Here is a 27,672-nt window from a genome sequence, read left to right on the forward strand (position 1 = left end):
GGCAATGCGAGCCTTTCTCTGCATACTTCGTTGTACTACCTACTTCTACTGGAAAAGAGAGAAGGGGAGGGGAGAGAAAGAGGGGGAGAGAGAGAGGGAGGGGAATATAGGTGTGGGCATGTGAAGGGTGGGAAAGGGGAGTATGCACAAAGGCGGGCTCCACACCCTCCCTCAAACCCCTCACCCCTTCCCATCCCACCTTTCCCTCCACTCATCCTTTTTTGCTGATTCCGCTCACAAGTTTTCCTCTGTCTTACACATAGGGGGCACTCACTATAACACATGCCCTTCCCAGTGACCTGTCCTGCTGGAAACTCCTCCATAAGGTAGCTTCTGTTGGGAGGGGACTAGGGGCATCATATCTGCAGGTGCAGCCTCTTCCTGCAGTTCTACCACCAACTTGGGGCTTTTCCAACATAAACACTGCAGGGGCAAAGCAGGGGGTGGCTTCCTTTCTCAACACTGCAGTTCTCAAGGTTGCCCTTGACCCAGCCCTACATGTACCAGCCCCTTGGGGGCTGGGTGGATGGGTGGCTGCTTCTGCATTTCAGGAATTTTCAGGTTTGCCCAGGTCTGGTAGGTGGGCCTTGAGAAGGATTAGTGGGAAAGAGCTCATACTACATCAGTTCAAGGTTGTCCTTAGACCTGCCAGGTTCACCTTGGTGACAGAAAGGTGACCCCCGACAAGCATCCCCTGTATTGGCTTTCTGGATATGGGGAGGGGAAATCTCCTTTTCCAGGATGGGCTATGTTGCTCCCTGGGGATGAGACCTCTCTGCAGTGACTGAAGAGGCGCCCCTGCTGATTTCTGCTGTGTCACTCCCTTGAGAGGGACGTGTGAAGCTGTTCAGGTGTTTAGCGGAGGGAGATGAAACCAAGGAGTTTGGGTTTTCAGGCACAGGGGATAAAGGAGGGGAAGGGATAAAGGGTACCAAGGACTGCCCTGCACCTTCTCGCCATCTGAGCTGGGTTTCCCCGTATCCTGTTTGGTCCCAGGCATTTTATAGAAGAACAAAGTGGTCGGTACTCCCGAAGGGGCATAAAACCACGTCCGTGATAATACCAGCCACCGATTCGGCGCCAAGGGGAGTCCTCGGTGGCTGGGTCACGTGCAGACATTGTCGCCCGGGTCTAGACTGGTGTGAGCCGCCAGGCAGTGCGACTGGTTTCCGAAGGAAAGACTCACTGGGGGCTGGCGGCTCGGCCTGCTACACCTCCCACCCCTTCCGAACCCCGGATCCGGGCTGCCGCCCTGGGTGGGTTTGGCAATCGTCCTGCTTGAGGTGGTTCAGGCCGCCCACAGGGAGCACAGCCCGGCAGTCACGAGCCGGGGCTGCCGGCTGGGCTGGCCTAGAAGGAGAGGGACGGGCCGGAACTGCAACCGCAGGGGCTGGGAGCGCGGAGGGGGCGGCAGGTGCAGGAGCGGAGAGGCGGGGCGGAGCTGGGCAGAGTCGCCGACTCTCAGGCGTCCCGGAGTGACCTTCCCCCACCCGGCCAGGGCCTAGAAGGGGTGGACCTGCGGCGGAAGGAGGCCGGGAGCGCACGAGAGGGACCGGATCAGGACAGCCGGGCCGAGGTCCCCGAGCGTCTGCCGGGCGCCGGGCGACGCAGGTGCCGGGCACCTCACTAAAGAAAGAGCAAGTATGCGCCCAGCCCGGAGCGAGGGAGGGGGGCTGCGTGTTGCTGCCGGGGGGCCGCTCGCCGTTCCCCCGGTCCCTCTCCGCGCCCCCGCTCTCCAGCCCGCCCCTCACGCCGCCGCTCCGGCTCCTTTGTGCCGGCCCCGCGCCCGCCCCTTCGAGCCCTAGGCCCCTCCCCTTCCGCGCCGGCGATTGGCCCGCCGGGCCGCTAGTGGGCGGGGCGCCCGGCCGCCTAGGCGCGGTATATAGTAAAGGTAGGGCATGCGCCCTTAGCCAATTTCTCGGCTCGTGGCTGGCCCCAGAGTCCTAGGCCCGCAGCCCGTTGGTCCGTCCTCTTGCCTCTGACTTTCTCCTGTCCCCTGCCTGTCTCTGCAGAGGTCACAGGAGGTGGGGGCCGAGCACGCGTCCCCGGCGGCAGCGGGAGCGGCAGCTGCGGGTTCGTGTAGCCCCCGAACCCCCCACGGGCAAGAGGAGCGCGTGGCGGACCAAAGAGCGCCCGCGAGTGGCCGTGAGCCCACCAATAGGTGCGGGGCTCGGAGCCGCCCAGCGTGCGCGGTCCCTCCCTCCTCTCTCCGCCCCCGCCCCCGCCGCCGCCTCCCCCTCCTGCCTCTGCTCCTCCACCGCGCGTCTGGCACTTTGAGAGCCGCAGCGGCAGCGGCGGGTGCAGCCTGCGGAGAGCCAGGCCGGGGACGCCGACCGGCAGCCGGGGAGGACGCGAGGGCGCACGCCGCAGTCTCCCACCCTTAGTCCCCGCGGCAGCTGCTGACCCGCCACCATGGCCCGCGGAAAAGCCAAGGAGGAGGGCAGCTGGAAGAAATTCATCTGGAACTCGGAGAAGAAGGAGTTTTTGGGCAGAACCGGTGGCAGCTGGTGTAAGTACGGGGTCCGCAGCTCTGCTCCTAGCGCCTTGTCTTTCCTTGTAGGCGCATCCCCTGCGCAGGCTCTGCGGACCGCTCCGCACGCTGCGCGCTGGAGAGGACGGAGGGGGTCGGGTGCTGAGCGCTGCTCAGATTGCGCCGGCCTGGGCTTGTCATCCTGTGCGGAATGCGGAGTCCCCGGGCTAGACGCGGGGTGGGGATAGGAGCGCGCCAGGTAGAGGGTTATGTATATTTTAGCGGTCTTGGTAATTTGCAGTCTATCGGAGCGTCGCTTGAGCTCTTCCGTCCTGGGAATGGTCAGGCTGTGGGAGACTAGATATGCCTCTCTCTATAGACATGTTTCAAGTCCTTAAAAATGAGATCTGAGGCTCTGAGAGAACCGCATGAGGGTAATCGGATCGAATGCAGGCGAGGTTGTGTATTATAGCAGCTTTCTTCTAGTCTAAATATGTACCTCAAAAGGCGGGTGTGGGAGGGCGGCGGTGATGGTGGCAGAATCCATACACTGCAGTATTTCGTAGCGGTGCCCAGAGTTTCCCCCGATGACCTACCCTGGAGTCATCACAGCCCAGAAATGGCCCAGGAAGCTCCATGTCAGGACTTCGTTTCTGAGCCTTGGCCCCAAAACATGGCAAAGCCTGGTTGTTTTCAGTGTCTACAGAGAGATGCAGAATCAGTAGCTTGGGTTGATTACGGTGAAGGGTTACTGTAAGAAATAAATAGCACAAAGGCAGTAGCAGGTTATCTTATAAGATTTTGGGCAGCCTGTTGCTTGGCTGGATAGACTTTTTTTTTCCCCCCATTGAAAATTAAATACCTTACTTGTCTTCCACCTCTCTACACGGGAAGGGTGACATTTTTTTTTAAGGTCATTTTGAAGGGCAGAGTTGTAGGCAAATCTGTAACAGTCGTGACTGCTGGGGAGAGAGAGAGAGAGGGAGGGAACCCCCCTCCTGCATCACTGCCCCCTCCTTCTCTAATATCATCATCACCATCATCATCATCATCATCATAGACACCACTAGCACCACCACTGCAGCCACTAAGGGAGCCCTGGGTAGGTGCTGATGTGGTGCTCCTGATTGGAAGGATCTGTGAGCATCGGCAGGAGAATGAGTCAGGGAAATAATGCTTGGCTGACATTTTGAAACGGAAGAAGCTGGAATATACGATTTTTGTAGAGGAAAAAAAAAATGCAGCCTGTAGTGGGTCTCTTTGATTGAAAAGTAAAGGGTTAATAATGCATCACATTTCAAGGTTAGTCAAGGTGAAACCTCATCCCATACCTGTGCTGAGAAGCATAGATATCCCTGAGCCATGTTAAATGTAGGTCTTTAAAGGGATGGCTTTTAGCTTGTATTCTATATTTTGTTTTGGGAAGACTCTGTTCTTCAGTGGGATTACTGCCATAGTTTCTCACGCAGAAAGATAGCTCTCTGTGTTTTCTTAACGTGGAAGGAAAAGCCTGAAGAACTCTGGGTGTTTTGTAGGGTGAACAGCTCCTGGCCTGGGCCGTCTCCCAGCAACTCCTGGTAACTCGAGTGAGGCCTGAGGGGTGCACTGCAGAATGGGCCCTCTTCTCCCAGATTCACTGGAGGTTCCTACCGCGATGATCTGACCCCAGCCTTGTCATGGGCCAGGGGCTGCATTGACCCCAGCCATATTGTAAAATTTGCCCTCTAGTGTTTTTCCCTCTCATAAAATGTCTTTCGTTCCTCATTCCATTTCCAGAATGATATTTGTTTTAGAGGGTAAGGCAGTATGAAACGACTTGTTTTGTAAGCTGACATTTTATAAGGCAGCACCTCCGTATGAGAGAGACTGTGTTGATATTTGTGTCTTGATACCACATACAGCAAAGTGTTAAATACACTGATTAATGAATGCAGACATCAGGACTGGTGCTCTTGTCTCATCTTTCCTTCCATTTTCCAAGATGCTGGGTTAAAAAATCTGGTTTTTATTTTGCACTAATATGTTGACTCCTTTCTGGCAATGTAAGAAATGACAGAGCCCCTCACAGGCAGAGAGAGTGGCAGCAGCTGTGTCTCCTATGGAGAAAATGCCACCTTTCTAGTACTGGGCCCAACGTGGATGCCCTTGGGACCAGGGCAGGTTGCCCTTGGTTCAGTTCGCTTGTAGGTAGATTTTCACCAAGATGGACGCAGGAGCCTCGCCTGTCACCTGCTGGAGAAAGCGCAGCACACAAATCACCTGGTGCTTTCTACCTTTTTATTAAGTTAATACAGGCATTGGTAGATTTTTATGTCTACTGCTGGGCCCAGATGCCATTTTCCCTTCTGTCTGTGACCTTTTGAAGGGTACTCGTTCTTTGTTTGTTTGTTTCCTAACTGGAAAACCTCTATATTACTTGTATTTTTTAAAAGGAAGAAACATTTCTTCAAAGGAAAAAAACGTCTCTAAAGTTTACCCTCTGTGCCACCCTGGCTGGTTGGTACAGTATGCCCAGCTTTTCTTTCTGAGCCTGTGTGTCGGTGAGCCCCCACTGCATAGGCCCTGCCACACCTGCGTCATCCACTCTAACCAAGTGACCTCACAGCACCAACGGGGGAAACTGTGCCAAGTAACGTCTCCGAGCAAAAGAGAAGAATCCCCCACTGCCCTTAGCGTATAGTGTCGGGCAGATAGGAAAGGCTGTATCTCCTTCAATTTAATCAGCGTGCTTGCAGAATGGGTTGTTTTTCCGTAATCATATTTGTATTTTAAATCGTAGCCTCAATTATGTATCTGCTCATGTTGTTAGAATTAGGTATCTGGAGTCCAAGGAATCAGTATAAAAATGCTTCCGTGGTTAGGCAGAGAGTGCCAAGATGAGGTGAGGGCAGCAAAAAAGAGGATACAACAGTTCTCTTTCTGACCGTGTTATACCAACTCTTGTACCTCTTAGGAGCATTCACTGGAAAATTTTTCCAGATCTCTTGACGTCACAGCCTTGCCATTTGCCTACTGCTGCCTGGATACAGAATGCAGCACTTAACCCTTGTCCTGCAGGGAAGCACTGATTGAGTTGGGGAGCTATAGTTCTGCATTGTACAGTCTTTTCATTTTTCCTTATCTTTGCTTGTGTCTTTGCCCTTTTCCTTCTTTTCTTTTTTAATAGGGGAGAAAAAGGATTAAGCATTTTGGTGTGGTTTTATGTGTGTTTGGCTTGTTTTAACAGCTCTAGAGTATGATTTTCCCCTGAACTATTTATTTGCTGATAGAAAAGTTGAGCTTTTAAATATACGGAGAAGGCAAACCTGGCTGATTACAGCCACAGTGAACCCACTCCCTCCTGACCTCCCTCTCACACACACACACACACACACACACACACACGCTTACACTTCTTTTCAATGATGCTTTTGTTCTGTTGCTTTCTCCCAAGGACCCCAGCATGTAATGCAGGAGATCTGAACGTTTTGAGAAGTAAGCTAAAGCTTCCTTGTGCAGTCATGTTTCAGATTTGATAACCCTACGGCTCACTGTTCCCACTGCTGCCTTCACATTGAGTGGCTGGCACAGGGCTGCCCGGTGGTGCCTAGTACAGCCTGTTACTATGCGGCTAATTGGGGAGATAATCCCTGTAAACCAGTAACTGATAGCCTCATTCCAGTCCATGGGCTTCTCGGTTTGTTATTTATTTTTTTTGGCTTTTGCAGCTCTTTCAGCTTCCATGGTGTCCTGTGAACTAGGGGGAGAGGAAAATGCAGCTTATCAAGTCAGTCCTTAGTCTGAGTCTAGTCAGAAGATGAAATAAAAATGTGCTTGCCATTTTTACTATAGCAGTTCCTTCCTTCCTTTTTTTTTTTTTTTCTTGTCTGGTGCCCCTGAAAGGAAAGACAATGTACTTGGTCGGGAGAGCTTCACTGGGTCTCTCAGCGTTCATTGCTCTTTCTCAGCATAAAAACTCACAGGTGTTTGAATGTTTGGAGAAGCAGCAGAGCCTGGATTGTAGTATTGAAACGTCAAAGGATAAGCAAGCAAAGAAAACATCAGTCTCTAAGGAAGTGTGTTGTCATATTTGAAATGCACTGCATAAGCACACAAACACAGCCCTAGGTTTTATTGATGATCTTCAGGACATTTTTTTTTTTTAAAGGAACATTTATTTATTTATTTATTTATTGTCTGTGTTGGGTTCTCGCTGCTGCACGGGCTTTCTCTAGTTGCAGCGAGCGGGGGCTACTATTTGTTGCGGTGCTCAGGCTTCTCATTGTGGTGGCTTCTCGTTGCAGAGCACGGGCTCTAGGCACGTGGGTTTCAGTAGTTGTGGCATGCGGGCTCAGTAGTTGTGGCTCACGGGCTTAGTTGCTCCGCGGCATGCGGGATCTTCCCAGACCAGGGATCGAACCCGTGTCCCCTGCGTTGGCAGGCGGATTCTTAACCACTTAGCCACCAGGGAAGTCCTGTGACATTTTGTTTTTAATTTAGGGAATAAAATTATTTCCTATAAAGAACCTTACTTCTAATTGAATATTCATCCTACCCGGAACACACATGCACTATAATGGAGGGCTGCCCATCCCCCTGTTTTTACCCTACAGTCTGGGAACGAGATGCACTCTCTTGATCAATGTTGGAAAAGGAAGCTCTGAAGACACAGCTTGGAGGGGAAGCCGGGAAGGAAATGCATTCGTCTCTGGGAAGGTTTGCCTTGCATTCTGAGCATGTGACTGCATCACAGCCTTTTTGTTTCTGTCTGTTCCCCTTGCAGTTAAGATCCTTCTGTTCTACGTAATATTTTATGGCTGCCTGGCTGGCATCTTCATCGGAACCATCCAAGTGATGCTGCTCACCATCAGTGAATTTAAGCCCACGTATCAGGACCGAGTGGCTCCACCAGGTAAAACGAACGTGAATAAGTTCAGTTTTTCTGGAGGTGAAAGGAGCGTGACTTTTTCAATTGCGAAAACATTCTTCTGAAAATTGTCTATCATGTGGTCTTAAACCCAGCCTAGGAAGGAAAAATCGGGGCTTCTGTCTGTTGCAGCCAGCTCTCCTACCTGCGCTGCAGGCAAAGCTCCTAGGGTTGCAGGCATCTTATTTTCCCAGCTCTGCTGGGAGCGAGGAGAGCCCTGGTCCTCTACCCAGCCTGCCACTCACCGCCTCTGTGACTCCCAACCACAGCCTTGCTCTCCTCGTCCCTCCCACCCAAGGCCTTGGTTAGTGGGATCATTACAGGGCCTTTCCAGCTCTCATGCACATTTTTCACTTGCTTCAGGGGCCTATGACTCAGATAAATCCTATAAAAAACCAATCTGGCTCCCTTTTTTTTTTTTTTTTTTGTGGTACGCGGGCCTCTCACTGCTGTGGCCTCTCCTGTTGTGGAGCACAGACTCCGGACGCGCAGGCTCAGCGGCCATGGCTCACGGGCCCAGCTGCTCCGCGGCATGTGGGATCTTCCTGGACCAGGGCACGAACCCGTGTCCCCTGCATCGGCAGGCGGACTCCCCACCACTGCGCCACCAGGGAAGTCCTGGCTCCCATTTTTAAAGGTTAATTTATTTTTAGGGATGATGAGAAGCTCTGAAATGGCCACCCGCTCCCAGGGAGACGAGCCCTGACTTCAGGGGTCCATTCTTCCACCTGCTATTCACAGGCAACTTGACCTTGAACAAAGGCACTCTCTCTTTTCACTTCTCAATATATATGCCTGTTTGTTTAATAGGAGTCTTATTTATTGGCTTTCTGGGCCCCCTTTGCAGGTTAACTGTCTCCTTTAGCTCTGTAAACTTGGGGCAACTAAGAGGTTATCATAGAGGAATGCAAACTGCCGCATGAGTGCCCTGCGGTGATGTGGGTGCTGTCACTGTTGAGTGACCTGCCCTGTACGCGTGCATGTCCACGCTGGTCACTAAACCCTGGGGAGACCCACTGCCCTCATGCCTGACGCTGACAGAAGGACAAGACAGCAGCCACAACCAATTGTTCTGTTTGTGATTGTACTGTCTGGCTCATCTAAAAGTCTTTGTCGGGACCTGGAGAGAGGAAATGTTGCATAACTTCCGGGTTCTCACGTTGTCAGTGACCTTGAGGCTGCCTGCCGCTGGGGGTGGCAATGACGTGTCCCCTCTACACTTTCCCTGGGCAATGGTTTAGTAACAGCTGTACTGAGGTGACAATCTTGAGGCTATCTTCATGGGACTGAGCAGCCTTGATCAGGTGTGGCCGCCAGTCACAGCCTTGTCGTGTCCACCTCCTCCTTGGGCATGAGAAAGTCCCTCGGAAGAAAATCTTCAGAATATGGAGATGGAAAACACTGGTTTTTAGCCCCAAGTCAAGTAGTCCTCTACTGTAAGAGAACCCCTAAATATTTCCAGATAAATTTAGATCTAGGGGATTTTGGAAGTGAAAAAAAGAGAACATGTAAGTATATAAAATGACTGCTTAATAATATTCCAGTTTCCAGCAACTGTTTCCTAAAAGAGGTGGGTCTGTGGAAAGGTTGAAGCAAGAATTCTGGGTGGTACAGTGAAACGTAGGATCTTAAGTAAACATGTTGGACTCTGGCTTTTGTGATAGTAAAGCATGGTGTGTCTTTTCATGTTCACTTTTTTTTAAAATTAATTAATGTTTTGGCTGCATTGGGTCTTCGTTGCGGTGCGCAGGCTTCTCATTGCAGTGGTTTCTCTTTTCTTAAATATATTTTTAAATTAATTAATTTATTTATTTTTATTTATGGCGGTGTTGGGTCTTTGTTGTTGCACGTGGACTTTCTCTAATTGCGTTGAGCGGGGGCTACTCTTCGCTGCAGTGCATGGACTTCTTATTGCAGTGGCTTCTCTTGTTGCAGAGCACAGGCTCTAGGCGCGCGGGCTTCAGTAGTTGTGGCACACGGGCTCGGTAGTTGAGGCTTGCGGGCTGTAGAGCGCAGGCTCAGTAGTGGTGGCGCAGGGGCTTAGTTGCTCCGTGGCATGTGGGATCTTCCCGTACCGGGGCTCGAACCTGTGTCCCCTGCGTTGGCAGGCGGATTCTTAACCACTACGCCACCAGGGATGTCCCTCACGTTCACTTCTGCTAGAGTTTTTATGATAGCATTAGTCATAATTTAAATTTGTGTAGACCTTTTATTTTTTTCTCTTTTTTTGCCATTTAAAAGCTAATTTTCAATCATGATGCCATTTTCTAATAATTCTTATACTTGAAGTCAAAGGCGACCCCAAAGTCAAGCATTTTCTTTAATTTCCTAGATTTAAAAACTAGTCCTTGACTAGTTTGACTTTGGGGTATCAGTCTTTTTTAATAAAATTAAAAATATTCTTCATGTTCTCTGCAGAAAGGGAAGTTTCACTTTCAAAAAGAAAGAGCCAAAGAGCTGGACCTTTTAAGTAAGGGCTTGTAAATGACCTTGCCTGGAAAATCTACTGGCCGAGGTGCCTTCTCTCCGTTTCCCTCCCTCCCCTTCCTTCCAGCCCCTTCCTAAAAGACACATTCTGAGTACCTATATTTAGTGTCCTCACAGCAGTTGGACTGACCTGACAAACCGTCACTTCTCCAAAGGAATGCTGGTGGCTCATCTTGGAAATATGCACTCCTGTCCTTTGGTCTGAGTCACAGGAAAAGTGCTTCCTCAGCTCTCCATCCTCCCTGCCCTGTCCCTTGGGTTCTTTGTCACTTCTCTGTCTCTCCTTTTCATCATCCCCTCACCCATCACCTTGCCAGGAGAGTCTAGGTCAAGCCCCCTTTTACCCTCGCCATGGCATTAATTTGAAAATGATAGAGGCCTTTGAACCGGGAGGCCAGGTCGGCAGAGCACTTGCTGCGAACAAGGGCAGCCCGTGGACTCTCCCCGAGTGCTCTGAGGGACCCTCCTGAGCCCTCCTCCTGGCATCTTTCAGAACAGATCTTAAGAATTTGTATTTTTGGTAGGCAGTAAGAACTGAAGGAATATATGGAAGGATACCCTGGCAATTTTTTGACTTCAACTTAATATCTCTAAGCCTGTATTTTCATGACAGTTAAAGGGAGAAAAGTGTATATTTAAGTCAAGTGGACCTAGTGAGAGTGAAAGAGCTGGTCCATCATTTAAAGATATAAAGACTTATTAATGCTATTATTAATTAAACTCGAGTCGTGAATACAAACCTGGCCAGACTGGGTTTTGACTGCCCTTTTCACACTGGAATACCTAGTAATCAGATCTCTTCTAAATAACATGTGTGAATGTGGTCAAATTAAGCAGTGGCAATTGTGCGGTGCATTTGGGTCGGTACGTCTGTAGCAATGGACAAGATGCTGGGCTAAACCCAGAAGTCTCAGAGTAAGGACCAAATCATCAAACGGAAGAAAAATGTAAGAAAAAATGGATGACATGTACGGTTTCTTGCCCTGAGCAGTGGTGGCCATCACTGCTTATAATGTCTTACAGAGTTGTGTTGCTATGAGATATTGGAACAGATCTGCCTGCTCAACCTGGAAGGCAAGGGCTACTGGGATTTTATGTCGAAACATATTAATTTGCTATTTTTGTGGGTCAGAAATGGTTACGTGTTGGCAATTTCACATTGCCTAAGCTAAATATGAAAGCAGCCCCTGAGGTCCTAAGCCACGACACGGAGGTTCCCAGTAAAATTGACCTGAGAATGACAAGCAGGGGCTGTGGCGCTGGACACAATCCCACCATTCTACACAGTACTTAACTTCACTGAGCCTCAATTTTCTGATCTATAAAATGGGAATAATACCTGTAAGGGTTAAAAGAGATGATACATATCTGTAAGGTGAATAGTACTTTATAGTTGCAACCCTAGTGGCATTAGGTGGCAATATTAACAGCCACCTCTATTTTTATAGCCCTATCATTTCACTGGAAGCAGCAGTTTCTTCTTTTTGGATATTGAATTCAGTATTTCCAGGCTTTGGATGATATAACAGAGATGCTTTGACACTTAGATGGTATGACACTTAGATTTTCATGAAGGTAATGGAATCTTAGCTGTCCATGAAAAGTGTTCGGGAGAAGTTGGGTTAGGAGACACGTTGAAGAAAAATGTTCAGGTGACATTGTGTTGCTTCTGTAATCTCTCCCTCTAAAATACCCACATTTGTTGGATTAGCCCCTACCAAGCTTTCCTCCCTGAGGGACCCTCTTAGGAGAGTCCTCAGCGGTTGGTCAGTGGCATCTCTTCTCACCATGTTAACGGTGCTGGATCTGGAGAGAGACATGGGTGTCAGCATGCTAGAGAGGGCAGGAGGCACGCGAGCGTGCCCGCTCCCCCTCCCCGCCCACTGTCACGCTCACGAGGCCCCGTCCCTTGTTTGACCGTGCACTTCTCGCTGCCTGGCCAGTGGTGTAATGGAAGAGTCTCCTCTTCCATCCCTGCTGCTCACAGAGCCACAGTGGGATGAACCAAAGTGTGTGTGTCAGTCAGGGGGTCCAGGGAGATTCCCAGCTGCCTTACTTCCTGGTAAGCAGGTATGAATATGTGGACTCTTCTCTTCCTGTTAAGTTGTGGACAGGTTTTTTGTTTTGCTTTGAAGTAAAGATGGCTCAGTGCCGGAAGAATTCTTTTTTTTTTTTTTTTTTTTTTTGCGGTACGCGGGCCTCTCACTGCTGTGGCCTCTCCCGTTGCGGAGCACAGGCTCCGGACGCGCAGGCTCAGCGGCCATGGCTCACGGTCCCAGCTGCTCCGCGGCATGTGGGATCCTCCCAGACCGGGGCACGAACCCGCGTCCCCTGCATCGGCAGGCGGACTCCCAACCACTGCGCCACCAAGGAAGCCCAATAATTCATTTTTAAAGGGTCATATTTACCGTAACCAGCATCAAGGCAGAAGAATAAACAGGGTGGGAAGACCGGCAGCCCACACTGCCACCACCAGCAGACTCCATTTCATCTTGATTGGCAGAGGGAAACATCTTGTCTTCAAATCTATTAAGATAGAAGGCACCTGTAATTCCAATCTCATTGTATTGGGTTGGCCAAAAAAGTTCATTTGGGTTTCTCCGTAACATCTTTGAGAAGTCATCATATCGAGCTCAGAATTGCTTAATTATTTTTTTTCAAGCTACATTACACCCATGTTACTCTCTTTCACTTAAATTTCAGAGGGGCAATTGGACATATTTGGCTTCCTTATGCTTCAGAGGAATTGTTCCTTCAAAGTGCCAACAAGGTGTTTTTCAGCTATTTCGTTAGATTCCATTGATCCGTGAGCTGACACGATAAATATGTGATGCCCTCCAGGCCCACCTGGCGCTCTGTTCCCTCTCCTCTCCTCCCTCCCTCAGATGGGTCCTGCCAACCTACTCCCAGAGTTTAAGGCTGTGGATGAGCTGGCATTGGTGACGCTAGGATTTCTGGAAGCTGCTGCCCAGAGTTGTAGTTTGGGTAAAGGGTTGAGAGCAGCAAACTCCAGGTTCCCTTCCTCGGTGAGCCTCGCTGTTTGCCCTCCACAACTCACCCACTTCTTCATGTCTAAAGACGAGGGTACAACTAATAAGTCAGCTCGGGTACACGGGAAGTCTACTAATTAACTTAAAACTGTTCTTGGAGACACACAAAAAATGTGTCTGCATTCATATGCTCATTTTAGATGAGTGAGCAGAGCAGAGCCCTGTGATGAATAGGACCAGGTAATAAATTTCATGCAGAGATGGGGGTGGGTGTAGGGGGAGATGGATCTGTGGAGTTTCCGCTGCGCTCACTTGGGGGAAGGGCTCGGGGAGGACGACAGTGGAAAGAGCACCGGCCTCACGGCCTCCACGTCTATCTCCATGTCTGTGGTACAATACCTTGGGTTGCAGTTGGTGTCTGTGCTTGTTCAGCGCTCTCATTCTAGTGATCTCAGGACTCCAGAGCCTATCTGACACAGACAAGACGAGAGGGAAGTTGGGAGATGAAGGGGAGCGGGGAGGTGTCCCCTAGGGGCTTCCAACCAGAAAAGTATCTTTCCCCACATACACACGTGAATAGACGTCATCAAATATCCTGGATAACGTGGTGTCTTGTTTGGGGATAGTATTGGTCACTTAGCAAATTTTATATCTCAAGTCAAAATACTATGTGTGCTTGTTCTTCAGTTTGGCCTTGGATAAAAAAGCATAATTAACGTAAAATAGTAGGATTTGACTATGTATATTTTCCCATTATCAAAGGGGTTGTCATTTATCTTGGGAACAAGCACGATAACGAGCTATACAAAATATCAAAGATATGTCCCTGTGAAATTCTGTGCACATCTAAGATGGAGCCCTTGAACTAAATAATTCTCTCTCTGCTCGCCTGAAGATGATCATACAACTACAGGAAAAAAACTCTGATGATAAAGGGTAATTCCATAAACAGAGAAGGGCCTTCAACCAGTGTGCATGGCATTCAGCTTAGGAGAAAAGATTTCCATACACTAAGGGTTGTTGAACATCCAAATAGGCTGTAGCGAAAGTCCAGCAACCCATCTTTCTAAGACTTTTCTTCAAAAAGAGCAGCTTCTTGAGGGTTTGGGCGGGTAGGTGTGACCCTGCCTGGAGGTAGGGGGGTTGACGTCAGCTGATCCCAGGCCACAGTCGAAAGCTGAACCTGAGGCAGAAGGTGAGGCTTAGGCTACCGGTTTCCAGAGGGCACAGTGGCGCCTTTTTTCCTGTGCTCTCCCTGTATTTTATTAGGTAAACTGATATTAATCATGCAGGGGTAAAATAAAAATTAAAAACAGCAGTCAAAACCCATAAATATCTTAGTGGCACTTGAAGGGGTAAAATGTGTGTGTGTGTGTGTGTGTGTATATGTGTGCCTAGAAATGTATGACTGTGTGTATAAAATCACACACCCCCAGCTTTTTTTTCTTTAATTGAAAATTACTTTTCCGCTTGGAATGTACAGGAGACACATGATATATATGTGTTGTGTGCATGGCTACCTTTATAAGCATTTCTTTGCCTCCTGGAGGTTTCTGTGGAGAATGATACCTGTTTAGAGTATTTGGCCTAGTGATTTATTGGATGTAGTAAATGACAGGTACAAGCAGCTGTGCTTTGGGATTCCCCCTTTGAGTAACTGCTAGAAGGTTAAAATGAATGCATTCTAGTTTCAGTACTTCAGACTCACAAGTAGATGGAGAAATTATAAGCCTGCTAACATTATAAACCTAATTGGAAGCAAAATACTTCTTTCTTAATGAAAAGCCTTTCTTTTCTCTTTCCTTTCCCTCCCTCTTTTACTTGCCCTGACCCCTCCTGCTATGAACACCTACTAAAGCCGAAGATTGAGTGTTTTCCTTATTTGTTTCTCAGGAGATGGGGAACCAAGGAGAGGCCAGTGTAACTCAAAAACAAATGCAGAGGCTTCCCTGGTGGCACAGTGGTTGAGAGTCTACCTGCCGACGCAGGGGACACGGGTTCGTGCCCCGGTCCGGGAAGATCCCACATGCCGCGGAGCGGCTGGGCCCGTGAGTCATGGCCGCTGAGCCTGCGCATCCGGAGCCTGTGCTCCGCAGCGGGAGAGGCCACAACAGTGAGAGGCCCGCCTACAGCAAAAAAAAAAAAAAAAGCAAATGCAGAGCCAAAGGGTTTTTGTTTGTTTGTTTAATTATTATTTTAACTTCAAATCTTATGTTAAGCTGACATACTCATTAAAAACCAAATATTAAAATTTCACATATCCAGATTCTCATTTCAGTCTTTCAGGTGACTTTATTTGATAATAATCAATCTGTAATTTAAGGCAAATGGTCAGATCAGGGCAAAGCTGTACAGAGCTCAGCGTGGTTAATGTCGGTTCAAGTTCAGAAGACTGGAGAAGCAAAAGGTTAGATCTGTTTCCTGGAATATAATTTGAAACTACAAGCTAGTGATTGGGTGTTCTGCTATCTTTGGCCTCTGGGAGTTACCACTGCAAACAAAGCTCGGCCTTATCCAGAGCTATAACTAAGGACTGTTAAGGAGTGAGCAGTGTGGAGAGGGACAGCTGAAAGTATCTGACCTAGTGTGAAAACAACTAATGAGAAGGCCAGTCAGCAAGATGGGATTTGTGTGTCCTTGGAGAGGGTCAGGCTTGAGGAATTTGCCTGTGGACTCAAGATAATAAAGAAGTTGCCAAATCCAATCCTAATTCTTTCTACCCCTTTTTTCCATTAGTCTGATAATGTAAAGTAAATGGTTTAAAGGATTTAGATATCAGGTCGAGGGTCCTTCATCTGCCTCTTGTAAGTATCTAATTGCTATCTAATTAGGGAAATGACTAGGAGTTTTCCTAATGTTTTAGAGAAAGTCTCATCAGAGATTTTAAAGATTATCCAGAACAGAACCGTCCCGGGTCGGGGGGGGGGGGGGGGGGGATTGATCTCTGATAGCTTCCAGGAAGAGGAATTCTCAGGTCAGCAGGTTCTGGACAAAGAAAAGAGAGGAGGCAGAGACGGTGGGTGAAAGAGTGAGGGACCTTCAGAAATGTGAGGAGGGGCTGAAGAGCAACAGCCACCCTGGACTGTGGGGCGGCCTTCTGGATATTTTTGTATTATTTATGTACGTGCTCCGTAGGTGAGGGTTGAGCGACAGAAGCTGATTGCATGACCTCAACCCAAATGGTTCATGTTTTTCTGGATAAGCAACATTTAGATCAGAAGTTAGGTATCTTAAAAGGATAGTCACTAAGGCTTATATTAGTTCAGAGATCCCTCAGAGATTCCAGAGGGAAACTTTACAGAAGAGAGCGAGACGCGGCTGAGCTCCCTGAGTTGACCCATCATTCCTGGGCTCCCGTGGCCAAGGTTGTCATGTCACTGAAAATGCAAAGGATGGGGCAGAGACTTTGGCCCAAGGTCTAATCCAGCTGGGCGAGTCACAGGATTGTAAGACCCAATGCTTAACTGTCCATTTCACCTCTTGCCTTCTCAGTTTCACCAGTTTCTGATGCTTCTCTGTACAGAACACAGTAGAGATTCTTCAAGTGTGCTGATCTGCTTTTCTCTCATGCGGTAACATAGAGGCTTGACAGGGCTTAGATCATAAGCCAAACTCTCTGAAGGATTTGGGCTCTTGGAAACTGGTAGACACAAGACCAACTGTGTGTAACATTTTTCTGGGCCAGTGGGTACCACTGTGCATGTAATAATAATATCTATATTTCCGTTAGTCTGCTGAAGAATTCACTCACTAGCAGTACCCTTTTGGTAGTAAAGGGCCCACAGCACTGAGTGAAAGGAGCTAATGCCTGGGGTCTCCCACGTGTCACGTGGTCTCTTTAATAGTGGAGACCCTGCACTTGGCATTGGGAAGGGATGAAAAGCACGCCGCAGAATCCCAGCTCCTCTTGTTGCTTTCCTTTTCTCTCTGGGAGAATCTGAGAAGTACATCCCTCATCCTCATACACACATCCGGGAGATAGAACAGCCGCTGGAAGAGGGATGCAGAAGCGGCCAGAAAGTGAGAGGTGGACTGCTGGGGAGGAGAGCTGAAGCCAGGCCAGAGGGAACACTGACCTGTGTGACCCTCACCTTGCCATTTAGGTCCTACCGTGTTTACTCTCAGTGTGACCTTCTAGGGTCACTTTCCTCTTTTTAACCTGTTGGGTGAGATACTCCAAATCTCACACCAGGCTCACTGACGTTTTGTTAGCATTTTCTTTTTTGCTGCGTCACTTGCTCTGCAGATGGACCATGGCTGGCATGACTGTAACTCATCACACTGATGTCCCTGCCATCAGCCAGACGGTCGTTCCCCACCTTCTTCCTACCTGAAGATTAGGCGAGACTGCTCTTTGGCTTCTGACAGTTGCTCTCACGTTCTTCACCCTTCATCTGTCTACCGCTCTCCCGCCTTCTCCTTCCCAAGCCTGAAAACACTGTTTAACCCTTGGCCCATAGATCTTCTCTTAGTCCATTTCTGCCCACCACTTTCGCCACCAGGGTCGAGGCAAACTTCCTGCCTGACAAATTCAAAGGCATTTGCCTCCGAGTTCTCTGGCTGCCCTGTGCACTGCCTTTCTCTGTGGCCCCTCGCATGTGAATGCCCCTCAAAGCTCTGTTCTCTCCTGACTCCAGGGTTACTCTGGGAGAACATACCATCCCCCTGAGTTCTGTTAACCTCTGGCTCTGGGACTGTCTCTGCACTTCCCCAGGTCCAAGCAAGTCACCTTGACTTAAATGTCTTGTTTACAACCCAAACCAGCGATGACCCTCCTTCCCAGACGTTGAGCATTTCAGCATTTCAGCCGGGGATCCCTATTTACCCTACTAGCTCAGGCAGGAAATCCCAGTGAAAGCTTCTCTTGACCTCTGTTTGTTTCACTTTATGTTTGCACGTATCTATCACCTTTATCATGTGGCCTCTTTGTACCATAAATAATCACAATGCCAGTTTTCTAACTAAATAATGTAGAAAAACATTTTTAGGGTATATTTAAATTGCTTAAGTCATACAGTTTTCTACGGTTTGTGAGCATCATAAAAAAAAATGTTTTAATTGTAGTAACCTTTATTTTTAACTGAAGATTTTCTGCTACTTCCTCTCTGACTCATTTCCATCACTGTTGACAGCTTTTTTCCCCCTGAAATTCTTCAGGTTCTCCATCACCCTTTCCGAGATGATTCTTTTTTTTTTTTTTCTGGTACGCGGGCCTCTCACTGCTGTGGCCTCTCCCATTGCTCCGGACGTGCAGGCTCAGCGGCCATGGCTCACGGGCCCAGCCGCTCCGCGGCATGTGGGATCTTCCCGGACTGGGGCACGAACCCGTGTCCCCTGCCTCGGCAGGCGGACTCTCAACCACTGCACCACCAGGAAAGCCCCCGAGATGATTCTTAACGTCACTGGTAGTTTGTCTCGGGCACCCTGTCTGCCTGGCTCCAGACCCTCACGTTCCTTGTCTTCATCTCCCATCGTCTCCATTCCTCTAGGGAACTACAAGCACAGAAGAACTTGCCCATTCAGCCCCCTGAGCTGGCCCCCACTCCCCTCATTATTTAACTGATTTTGAAGCTCAAAGCCATCCTTAATGACGAGAAAAAATAACGGCCATTTAGCCCAGGCCCTACTGAAGTCTGGTCTCACTCTGGTCATCACTTCCACTTTGATTAGGTCATTATCTTCATACCCACCTCACGACTGCCACCCTCAGGTTCTAATTCTCTAAAGCAGTGGTTCTCAAACCAAGGGTGCTTAAGGATCTCTTTAAGCTTGTTAAGCAGAGATTCCCAAGTCCCACCCTTAGAGATGGGGATCTGGCAGGTCCGGAGTGGAGTCTGCCAGGCTTCGTGTTTAACAGGCCCCTAGGTGAGTGATGGAGGTACCCTGAAGGGCTGTGATGATGAGGCACCTTTCATGCCCAACACAAAGAGGGCTGGTCTGGGAGTGGGGATTCAAATAGGGTTGCCAGATGAGCAAATAAAAATACAGGAGGCCCAATTAAATTTGAACTTCAGATAAACCATGAATAATTTATGTAAGTATGTCCTGAATTTTACACGAGAGATACTTATATAAAAATTTTTTCATGGTTTATCTGAAATTCAAATTTCACCATGCATTTTATATTTTATCTGGCTGTCCTGGAATAGAATGCCGTTGTGATTGGCTCTCCACCCACTGTCTTGCGTAGTGCTGTGTAGTGTTGTTCAAATATCTATTTGGGAAGTCTTGTGAATGACAGAGGCTTTTAGAAGTTAAAGAATCTAAAAGTCCACTGAAGAGTGGAAATCCAAGGTGCACATACCCTGGCTGGCACTTGACTTTCTCAGGATAACCACTTATGTTTGGAATGGAAAGCAGGAGTAGTAACTGCACATAAATTGCATATTCCTCCAGTTTAGGTGAAAAGATCCAAAGAAATGTCTCTACTGAGTAGTCTTGAGTCTGTAGCATTTTCAGCGGTCATAAGTTAATTGATTAAAAGGAGTATGGAAGACGATGTCTGTGCTCAGTCTTACGTACAGTTAGAAAAGGAAAAGCCACCTGCATGAGATGCTTGCTAGCAGTGCGCAAGGGAGGACTGGAAAGATGACAGGCTTTAGAGTACCACGTGCTTGGGTTAGAATTCCGGTTCCACCACTTCCTCTGTGACCTTGGGTCAGGTACTTAACCTTTCTGTGCAAGAAGTGTTTTCATTCATAAAAAACAGATATGCTTATCATGAAACGTTGCTGGGGAACTTAAATGACATCTGATATCAAGACATAGTCATTGGTACTTACGTATTTAACCTAAATGCCAGAGAAAGGATTTCACAGGAGAGAGATTTTTTTATTATTTTTATTTATTTTTATTTTTTTGCGGTACGTGGGCCTCTCCCTGTTGTGGCCTCTCCCGTTGCGGAGCACAGGCTCCGGACGTGCTGGGCCCAGCCGCTCCGCGGCATGTGGGATCCTCCCGGACCGGGGCATGAACCCGTGTCCCCTGCATCGGCAGGTGGACTCTCAACCACTACGCCACCAGGGAAGCCCGGGAGAGAGAATTTAAACCATTCTTTTTAGTCAGATGGGATTAGCAAAGTATGTTTTATACGTGGAGAGTCAGCTTTTGAAGTATCTTGGTTGACTACCTTCCCACTCATGACTTTGCTCTGTGTTTTTCTAACTTTCTTCCTGCTCTAGGATTAACACAGATTCCTCAGATCCAAAAGACTGAAATTGCCTTTCGTCCTAACGATCCCAAGAGCTATGAGGCATACGTGCTGAACATAGTTAGGTTCCTGGAGAAGTACAAAGATTCGGCCCAGAAGGATGATATGATTTTTGAAGATTGTGGCAGTAAGTAGACATATTTTGGATGTTTGTGGTTGGTTAATTCTGATTTCCTGTTTCTATTTGTTACTTAATGATTGAAAGATACTCCTGAAATAATTAAAAGATTGAACTCTGGCCATACTGAGAGGATAGTTTTTTTGTTTTGTTTTGTTTTTAAAGCAGGAACACTTTATGGGTTAGGCTTGGATACAATGAAATAAACAGTATAGCCTCAAGTATTACTTTTACCTGTATTTGAAAGGTGTCTTACTTTTGAACACTCCCAAATACCTCTGTTTTTACTACTCAGACTCAAAGACCACAGTTACAGATTTGATTCTCTCACATCCATTGATTTTGAGAAATACAATTGCTTATATTTCCAGATTTCTGGCCCCCTCCCTCCCCATCCAACCCCTGGCCCCTACAGAAGAGTTCACAGGACCTTCTGTCACCAAAATGAACCTTTGGTGTGATTAGCTATAACCACACTGATACCGATGGAGGAGGGTTTATGGTCAGGGTATATCTTAGAGACCCTGGCCGGGATGGATAATGAAGTATGTCTTATCCTATGTCCATCATATGGATAAGGGAATGACTGATGAATGTAAACAATGGCTCTTAGTTTCATTAAGCCATTGACAGAATGCACATCTTCCTCCTTGCTACCTGGAGTGTGAATTTCCCAGCCTTGTTGTCACGCCTACCAAAACAAGACGCCACTCTGAGTTACCAGGTGATACCAGTTTTTCTGATTCAGTTCAAGCATTTATCACCTCCAGTTCTTTAAATGGCAGACCGTTGTGTAATATGGGGTGAATTGCCATTTTAAGTCATTTTAAAAAGATTTAGTAATTTAAAAGAAACTTTCACTAAATTTTTCTCATTAGAATTTAAATGAGGTTTTCATCTTACTTTGTAGTAATTAAAAGGCCCGTATGATAGATACTTAGAGTGAATCACTTCTCAGGAGATGGACTGAATTGAGGCACTTTATTTGAAGGGAAAATAGTTAGTTTGTGGACTTAAAAATATGTATATAATTTATGGTATTTGCATCCATTTCCTGCAGGATGCTTTAATCTTGAATTCTGTTCTCATTTATTCTTTCTCTGGCTTTGAAATAAAAAATGCAACAATACAATTTCTCACTTGAACAAATGCTTATAAGAACTCAGTGCTGAAAGACAAAAACTCAAAAAGAAATTTTTTTTAAACCTTGAATGGTGGTTGAAAAGGAAAAACAATTCTTTCCTACTCCCTTTTTACTGTTTAACATGTTAATTAGAGGCATAGCTCCGAGAAATCCCGACCATGAAACTTCCAGTTCTGAAAATTATTGGCAGTCCTTTTGTGCTCTAATTATAAACGTCCCTGTTATTGAGCTGAGCTGATGTCGACCTGTGCAAATGATGCTACTCCTGAAGAGAGATCCAGTTTCCTTTCAGTTTTCTAATTAGTGGAGTCATCCATTATTTAAAGAAAGAAAAATCGGCAGAGACCCAACATCATGTGCTGCTCATCGAGCACTGTGAAGCTTTGGTACTGGCTGTTGCTTTTGGTAAAATACCTTTTTAAGGTCAGTGGAGAGAGGAGAGATGGCTTGCTGGAAATCCTTTCTTAACTCAGGTGATATAATACATTAAGTGCAGGATAGCCCTGTCTTCGAATAAGTCATTGTGACAAGGAAGAGAGCCCTGTCCTTTCTCAGTGGTGCTCAGGGAATTGTTGGTACAATGTGAAAATGGCGTTTGCATTTTCAGATGTGCCCAGTGAACTCAAAGAGCGAGGAGAATTTAACAACGAAAGAGGAGAGCGAAAAGTCTGCAGGTTCAAGCTTGAATGGTTGGGAAATTGCTCTGGAATAAATGATGAAACTTACGGCTACAAAGAGGGCAAACCATGTGTCATTATAAAGCTCAACCGAGTTTTGGGCTTCAAACCTAAGGCAAGTAATATTTTAAATCATAGAATTTAGATGAGCCATTCACAACTCGATGTAGTCCTTAATTGGTATGAAAAGAGACCCTAACAGACGTTTAAAGGATACTCAGTGACAGTTTTGAAGCTGATCAGTAGAGTAACACTGAAAAACCTCTGTGGCCACCTTGGAATTCTTAGGGTTAGGTCATTAATCTCATTTCCTAAAGTTAGAGAAATTCTGTGTGGCAAAGCCAAATTCTGAAGTAAGTCCTGTGGCCCTGTTCTGGATTTCTATTATGTAATTCTATAACATAAACTCTTTAAAAGTAAAAAAGAGAAAAAGATGTCTTTAAATTTAAAACCTACCTGAACTGTAGGAGCCACAGTATTTAAAACAAACAAAAAAAAATCTCGTAATCTGAAATAATTATCTGGTCATCAGAAAAAATGTTTTTTTTTGTTTTTTTTCTGAATGAAGTTTCCGTTAGAACTTCTAATTCAAAATTAGAAGTTGAATACTGTCTAGGTTGAACTTTTATAACCATGCCATCGGCTTTTGCCATTATTGCAACTTATAATGGGTAAATACTACTAGAGATCATTGAACAATTGCAAATTGCCTTCGCTCACCATTTGGTGGGATGGTAGCAATTCTTTAAAATTAGAAGAAAAAATTGTATGGGTGTTCTCTCTGTTTTTATAAGACTGCTTATTTCATTCTCTCCCCCAGCTCATGAAGTAAAAAATGCTGTCCTTTTCTCTTAAGCGTGGATTCTTACAGAAGATTTCTCCCATTTGCTCATGAGAGCATTGCCATTAAGAGGGTAGTTTTTGGTTCTGATAGGAATTGACTGCAGTATACAGAGTTATATGAACAAACTTACCTCATTTCTGGAATCTGGCTCTTTTGTTCATTAACTTTCTATTATATGCTCTTTATTTCTGCAATGCTTATGACCCATGAATAATATTTTCAAAAGAAAGTCAATGTAGAGATGAAAAGTTTTATTAACATAACTGAAGGATACATCAAAACTCCTTTACTGCCACCAGAGGCAAAAATGGATGAGTGGGTGCATGGATGTTTGCCTGGCTGGCTTGTTGGATCTTCTACAGAAATTAATGTACCTCTCAACAGAATTTTAATCTTCGTTCCACGTAGACTAGGAGGTAATCGAAGAAGAATGGTGAAAGCCATTATGTCACACTTAGAGTTGATATTCATATTGCTAGGAAATTCTTCACCAAGATAAACAAGCTATTTGGGAATGAAAGGAATTGGTGCAGTGTATCCAAAGGACTAATCGTGATCTTTGCTCTCCGAATCCCTCACTTTTGATAATTCCTTTTCATAGACATTGAATGATATTTGTCCCCCACAGAGTGTTGTGATTCACATCTCTTCCCATATTTATAAAGATATTCTGTTAAAGTGATGAATTCAGCTACTCTTTCTTTTCAGTCTTTGTTTTTTTTTTTCCTTTGGATTCCCCTTGGTTATCCATTGCCACTTTCTGATTCAGCCCCGCATCCCAAATCCCCAACTCTTTCGTTGCTGGAATTACAGAGGTTGCAGTACTCCACATCTCACTTGATGTGCCCGTTCCCTCACTCCCCGAGGATAGATTCTGGTAACTTCTTTATCAATGTGTATTTTCTCTTCATATTTTTAAAGATAAATCTATTGCTGGCAGAAAGTTCCAAGAAGCAAATCTAGATGATCATTTTCTTATATTCCAAAAGAAAGAGCAGTACCAAAAATAGTCCTTTACTGATATAGAGAATTGTGCATTTTATCTGACTTTGATTAGGCTATGTATGTGTTACATCTCATGTCAGGACTCACATACTCTGCTGATGTGAGTAAGCAAGTGACTGTCTGTCTTCCAGGGGGTAGATGTCCATCACACTTCTCCTGAGATGGATTTGAGCCAGGGATCTAGGAAGGCAGGCCCTGGATATTTCACTACAGCAGTAATTTTCAACGTGTACTATGGGTCCCTTCGATGGCGTTACCCCTTCATTGAGGGCAATGCCACTTTAATCTATTTTACATGCTGGACTTGCCTAACAAAACTGGGACTTAAATGACAGGGCCTCCACTGGAGATTTAAAAAAACAAGAAAAAAGGGGAAAAAAAAAAAAAAAAGGAAAGCTTACTTGAAGAAGGCATACTTGAGGGAGAAGGATGGCATTATTTATTCACGGCTCGGGAGGAAAGCCCAAGTTTTATAAAAACAGAAATGTCAACCAACCTTTCCATCTAATTATAATCTTAGCAAATGAGAAGAGAGCATTATTTCTGAGTTGGCTCTTATTTTTCAGTGTCCTTGAATAAAGCTTCTAATGGGTTGCCATTAGAAGTTCCATTTAGTACTGGGCTACACATCACAGCTTAATTGTAGTGGTCACAAAACTTGGGCATTTATTTTCAAGAACATCACAGCATGACCTTTCCTAGACTGGTTAGGAGAGTCATTCATTCTGCTGTCCTCAGGCGTTTGGTTATTATTTCAATTGACCAAAGTGTACTTGTTTGGGCTACAAGCTCGTTTTAATTTTCAGAAGTTAAAGGAATTATTTACAAACTTATTGACCAACATGGATTTTATTTTTAGCCTCCCAAGAATGAGTCCTTGGATACTTACCCAGTGATGAAGTACAATCCATATGTCCTGCCTGTTCAGTGCACTGGCAAGGTAAGGAGACCTTTAGAGTTACTGAGGGTGGGGCAGGAGAGAGGGGAGAATGAATGAGATTGTTTTAAATTAGAGGTAAAACTTTAACATGGGAAATAAGAAGCACTGCTTCCAGGAATCAGTCTCAGCTGATGGAATTGTAGCTACACTGGGTAAAACTTCTTAAAAGAACAGAAAGATGTAACAAGAATAAAAACATCTGTCAGTTTCTCCAACTGGAACAAGAAACCGAAATATCTGAATTTAATCAGTTGGAATATTGGGTTACAGAACTGAGGTGAACTAGCCCACGTGAGTGCTTCTCTGGCTCACATGGTGTGTGAAAAACTTGAGGCCAACGTTTTTGTTTTTTTTTTTTAATAATTTTACATTGAAAAATTGCTTCTGGCTTTTCTTTAAAAACAATATTGAAATATTAAGGTAACCATCAATGTGTATTCCCTTTAAATCTGAAGACAGGTACCTGATGGATTGTTTAGAGAGAGAAGCAGAATAAAGAAAGGGAAATCTCCAAACAGTTCAAATTTATGTTGGCACCAAGAAAGGAAATGGACACAAGAAAATGAAAGGCAAATAGTTAAACTTTTGGAGGTAATGTCATTGAAAATATCCACTGGGCCAACACTGAAGAGTTTCTTTCAGTGCTGGCCCTACTTCTAGGAGGTTGTGTTGGCTTGAAGAAAGGCCTTAGTTGGCTTTTGCTGCAGTTTCCCATTTGTACAGTGAGGAAAGCCTCCTTTTAGTGACCGTTTCTCAAGGCTACTAAGGATTAGGCTGAGTGTGTCTCTTCCTCTCGCGGGAGATGCGGTTCCCGTATCCTCCAGTGGTTAGTGCTCACCTCCTCCCGCAAGGGGTTTGAGCTGGCATGTCCGCGGATGACCCACTTCCTCCAGCAGTAGCTTGCAGACTGCTTTGTGGGACTGAGAGTCTCATTTGTATGTGAGTACAAATCGTCATCCAGGATGTGAGCCCTGAAAAATCTCATTTCCTCTCTGGTTTCCAGCGAGACGAAGATAAGGAGAAAATTGGAACCGTGGAGTATTTTGGACTGGGCAGCTACCCTGGTTTCCCGCTGCAGTATTATCCCTACTACGGCAAGCTCCTGCAGCCCAAGTACCTGCAGCCCCTGCTGGCTGTACAGTTCACCAACCTCACCATGGACACGGAAATCCGCATAGAGTGTAAGGCGTATGGTGAGAACATTGGGTACAGTGAGAAAGACCGTTTTCAGGGACGCTTTGACGTAAAAATTGAAGTTAAGAGCTGATCACAAGCACAGATCTTTCCCACTAGCCATTTAAAAAAGTTAAAAAAGATACAAAAACCTACTAGTCTTGAACAAACCGTAATACGTATGGGACCTACACTTAATCTATATGCTTTACACTAGCTTTCTGCATTTAATAGGTTAGAATGTAAATTTAAAGTGTAGCAATAGCAACAAAATATTTATTCTACTGTAAATGACAAAAGAAAAATAAAAATTGAGCCTTGGGACGTGCCCATTTTTACTGTAAATTATGATTCCATAACTGACTTATAGTAAGCAGTGTTTCTGGCCCCTAAGTATTGCTGCCTTGTGTATTTTATTTAGTGTACAGTACTCTCGGTGCACACACTCTGGTCATTTTTCAAGCCATGTTTTATCGTATCTGTTTTCTACTTAACGTGAGCAAAGTTTGCTGTCCAAGGTGTAAATATTCAATGGGAATAAAACTGGCATGGTACTTTATTTTTCCTTTTTGGGTTTGGCTCTTTCAAAGATGATAATGGCCCATCGATGAGCATTTTTAACACACTCCATAGTCTTTCCCTGTGGTGTTTGTTAGGTCTTTATTATTATTATTATTATTTTTCCTGGGTCTGGGTTGCGGGGGTGGGGTGGGCTGTTATGGGGGAACTGCCCTTTAAATTTTAAGTGACACTACAGAAACACACACAAAGGTGATGGGTTGTGTTGTGCTTTGTACTGAATGCTGTCCTGACTCCTCTTCCCCTGTCCTCCAGTCTGTTCTGAAGCCGTGTATGAGATCTGGAGCGCCCGTCACTTTGGCTAGTGACGGGGCTGATTAATTTGCTTTGTACATTTTCTTTCACTTTCCTTTTTTCCTTTCTCTGGAGGCATCACCTGCTGGTGCTGTGTCTTTATGAATGTTTTAACCATTTTCATGGTGGAAGAATTTTATATTTATGCAGTTGTACAATTTTATTTTTTTCTGCGAGAAAAAGTGTAATGTATGAAATAAACCAAAGTCACTTGTTTGAAAATAAATCTTTATTTTGGACTTTATAAAAAGCAATGCAGTACCCCATAGACTGGTGTTAAATGTTGTCTGCAGTGCAAAAGCCATGTTCTAACATATGTCATAATTGCCAGGAGTACAGTGCTCTTGTTGATCTTGTATTCAGTCAGGTTAAAACAATGGACAATAAAAGAATGAACACATTCCTCATGTGTGATTCACTCTTGTCTAAACACCACAACCTGTGACTTCTTTACTTTCTAAGCTGCTAGTTATCCAAGATCTTGAAGAAATACTGAACCTGAAAGACAAACACGTGATTTCATCAGTTCACATGGAAGTTCAGGCTTTTCTAGCCGACAGAGGCCATAGAGCTGGGTCAGGACTCTGAACACCAAGGTGCACACCCCTTCCCAGTGAGACAGCCAGGTTAGTTGGAGGCAGAGGCTCAATCAGCGAAGTTTTAAAGTTCAAGTTTAGAAATATTTTGCAGTGATACTCAGTTTAGAAAACATGAAATTTTGGTTCCTGCTAGCGCTTCACGAGATATGGTTGTTAGTAGTTCAGTTAAAAAAAAAAAATGAGGTTAGCAATCAAAAAATGGACAGAAGAACTAAACAGACATTTCTCCAAAGAAG

At 45.7% G+C, this 27,672-nt stretch overlaps 2 protein-coding genes across 2 annotated transcripts in view; one reads left to right on the forward strand and one right to left on the reverse strand.

The window, feature by feature from the left end:
* The first annotated feature begins 1,926 nt into the window (after positions 1–1,926).
* On the forward strand, positions 1,927–27,237 carry ATP1B1 (ATPase Na+/K+ transporting subunit beta 1). Its single transcript, XM_082659959.1, has 6 exons — positions 1,927–2,509; positions 7,233–7,361; positions 20,035–20,190; positions 21,933–22,117; positions 24,711–24,791; positions 25,795–27,237. Exons 1-6 carry the CDS (start codon positions 2,413–2,415, stop codon positions 26,056–26,058), a joined length of 912 nt encoding a protein of 303 aa, XP_082516085.1. The 5' UTR covers positions 1,927–2,412; the 3' UTR covers positions 26,059–27,237.
* The window catches only part of NME7 (NME/NM23 family member 7), a 262,372-nt gene continuing 260,825 nt past the window's right edge, over positions 26,126–27,672 (reverse strand). The window contains exon 13 of the mRNA XM_082659949.1: positions 26,126–27,335. Within this exon, the coding sequence (XP_082516075.1) occupies positions 27,303–27,335 (33 nt within the window). The 3' untranslated portion in view covers positions 26,126–27,302. The remainder of the gene's footprint in view (positions 27,336–27,672) is intronic.

The sequence above is a fragment of the Grampus griseus genome (assembly GCF_964374135.1).
Source record: "Grampus griseus genome assembly, chromosome: 1".
Taxonomy (NCBI): Eukaryota; Metazoa; Chordata; class Mammalia; order Artiodactyla; family Delphinidae; genus Grampus; species Grampus griseus.

What these genes read in the sequence shown, in the direction of transcription:
- ATP1B1 (XM_082659959.1), top strand. Translation starts at nt 2,413, where the DNA reads ATGGCCCGCGGAAAAGCCAAGGAGGAGGGCAGCTGGAAGAAATTCATC. An exon ending in GGACCGAGTGGCTCCACCAG is followed by an intron (nt 7,362 to 20,034) that starts GTAAAACGAACG and finishes TTCCTGCTCTAG; the next exon opens with GATTAACACAGATTCCTCAG. An exon ending in CTGTTCAGTGCACTGGCAAG is followed by an intron (nt 24,792 to 25,794) that starts GTAAGGAGACCT and finishes TCTGGTTTCCAG; the next exon opens with CGAGACGAAGATAAGGAGAA.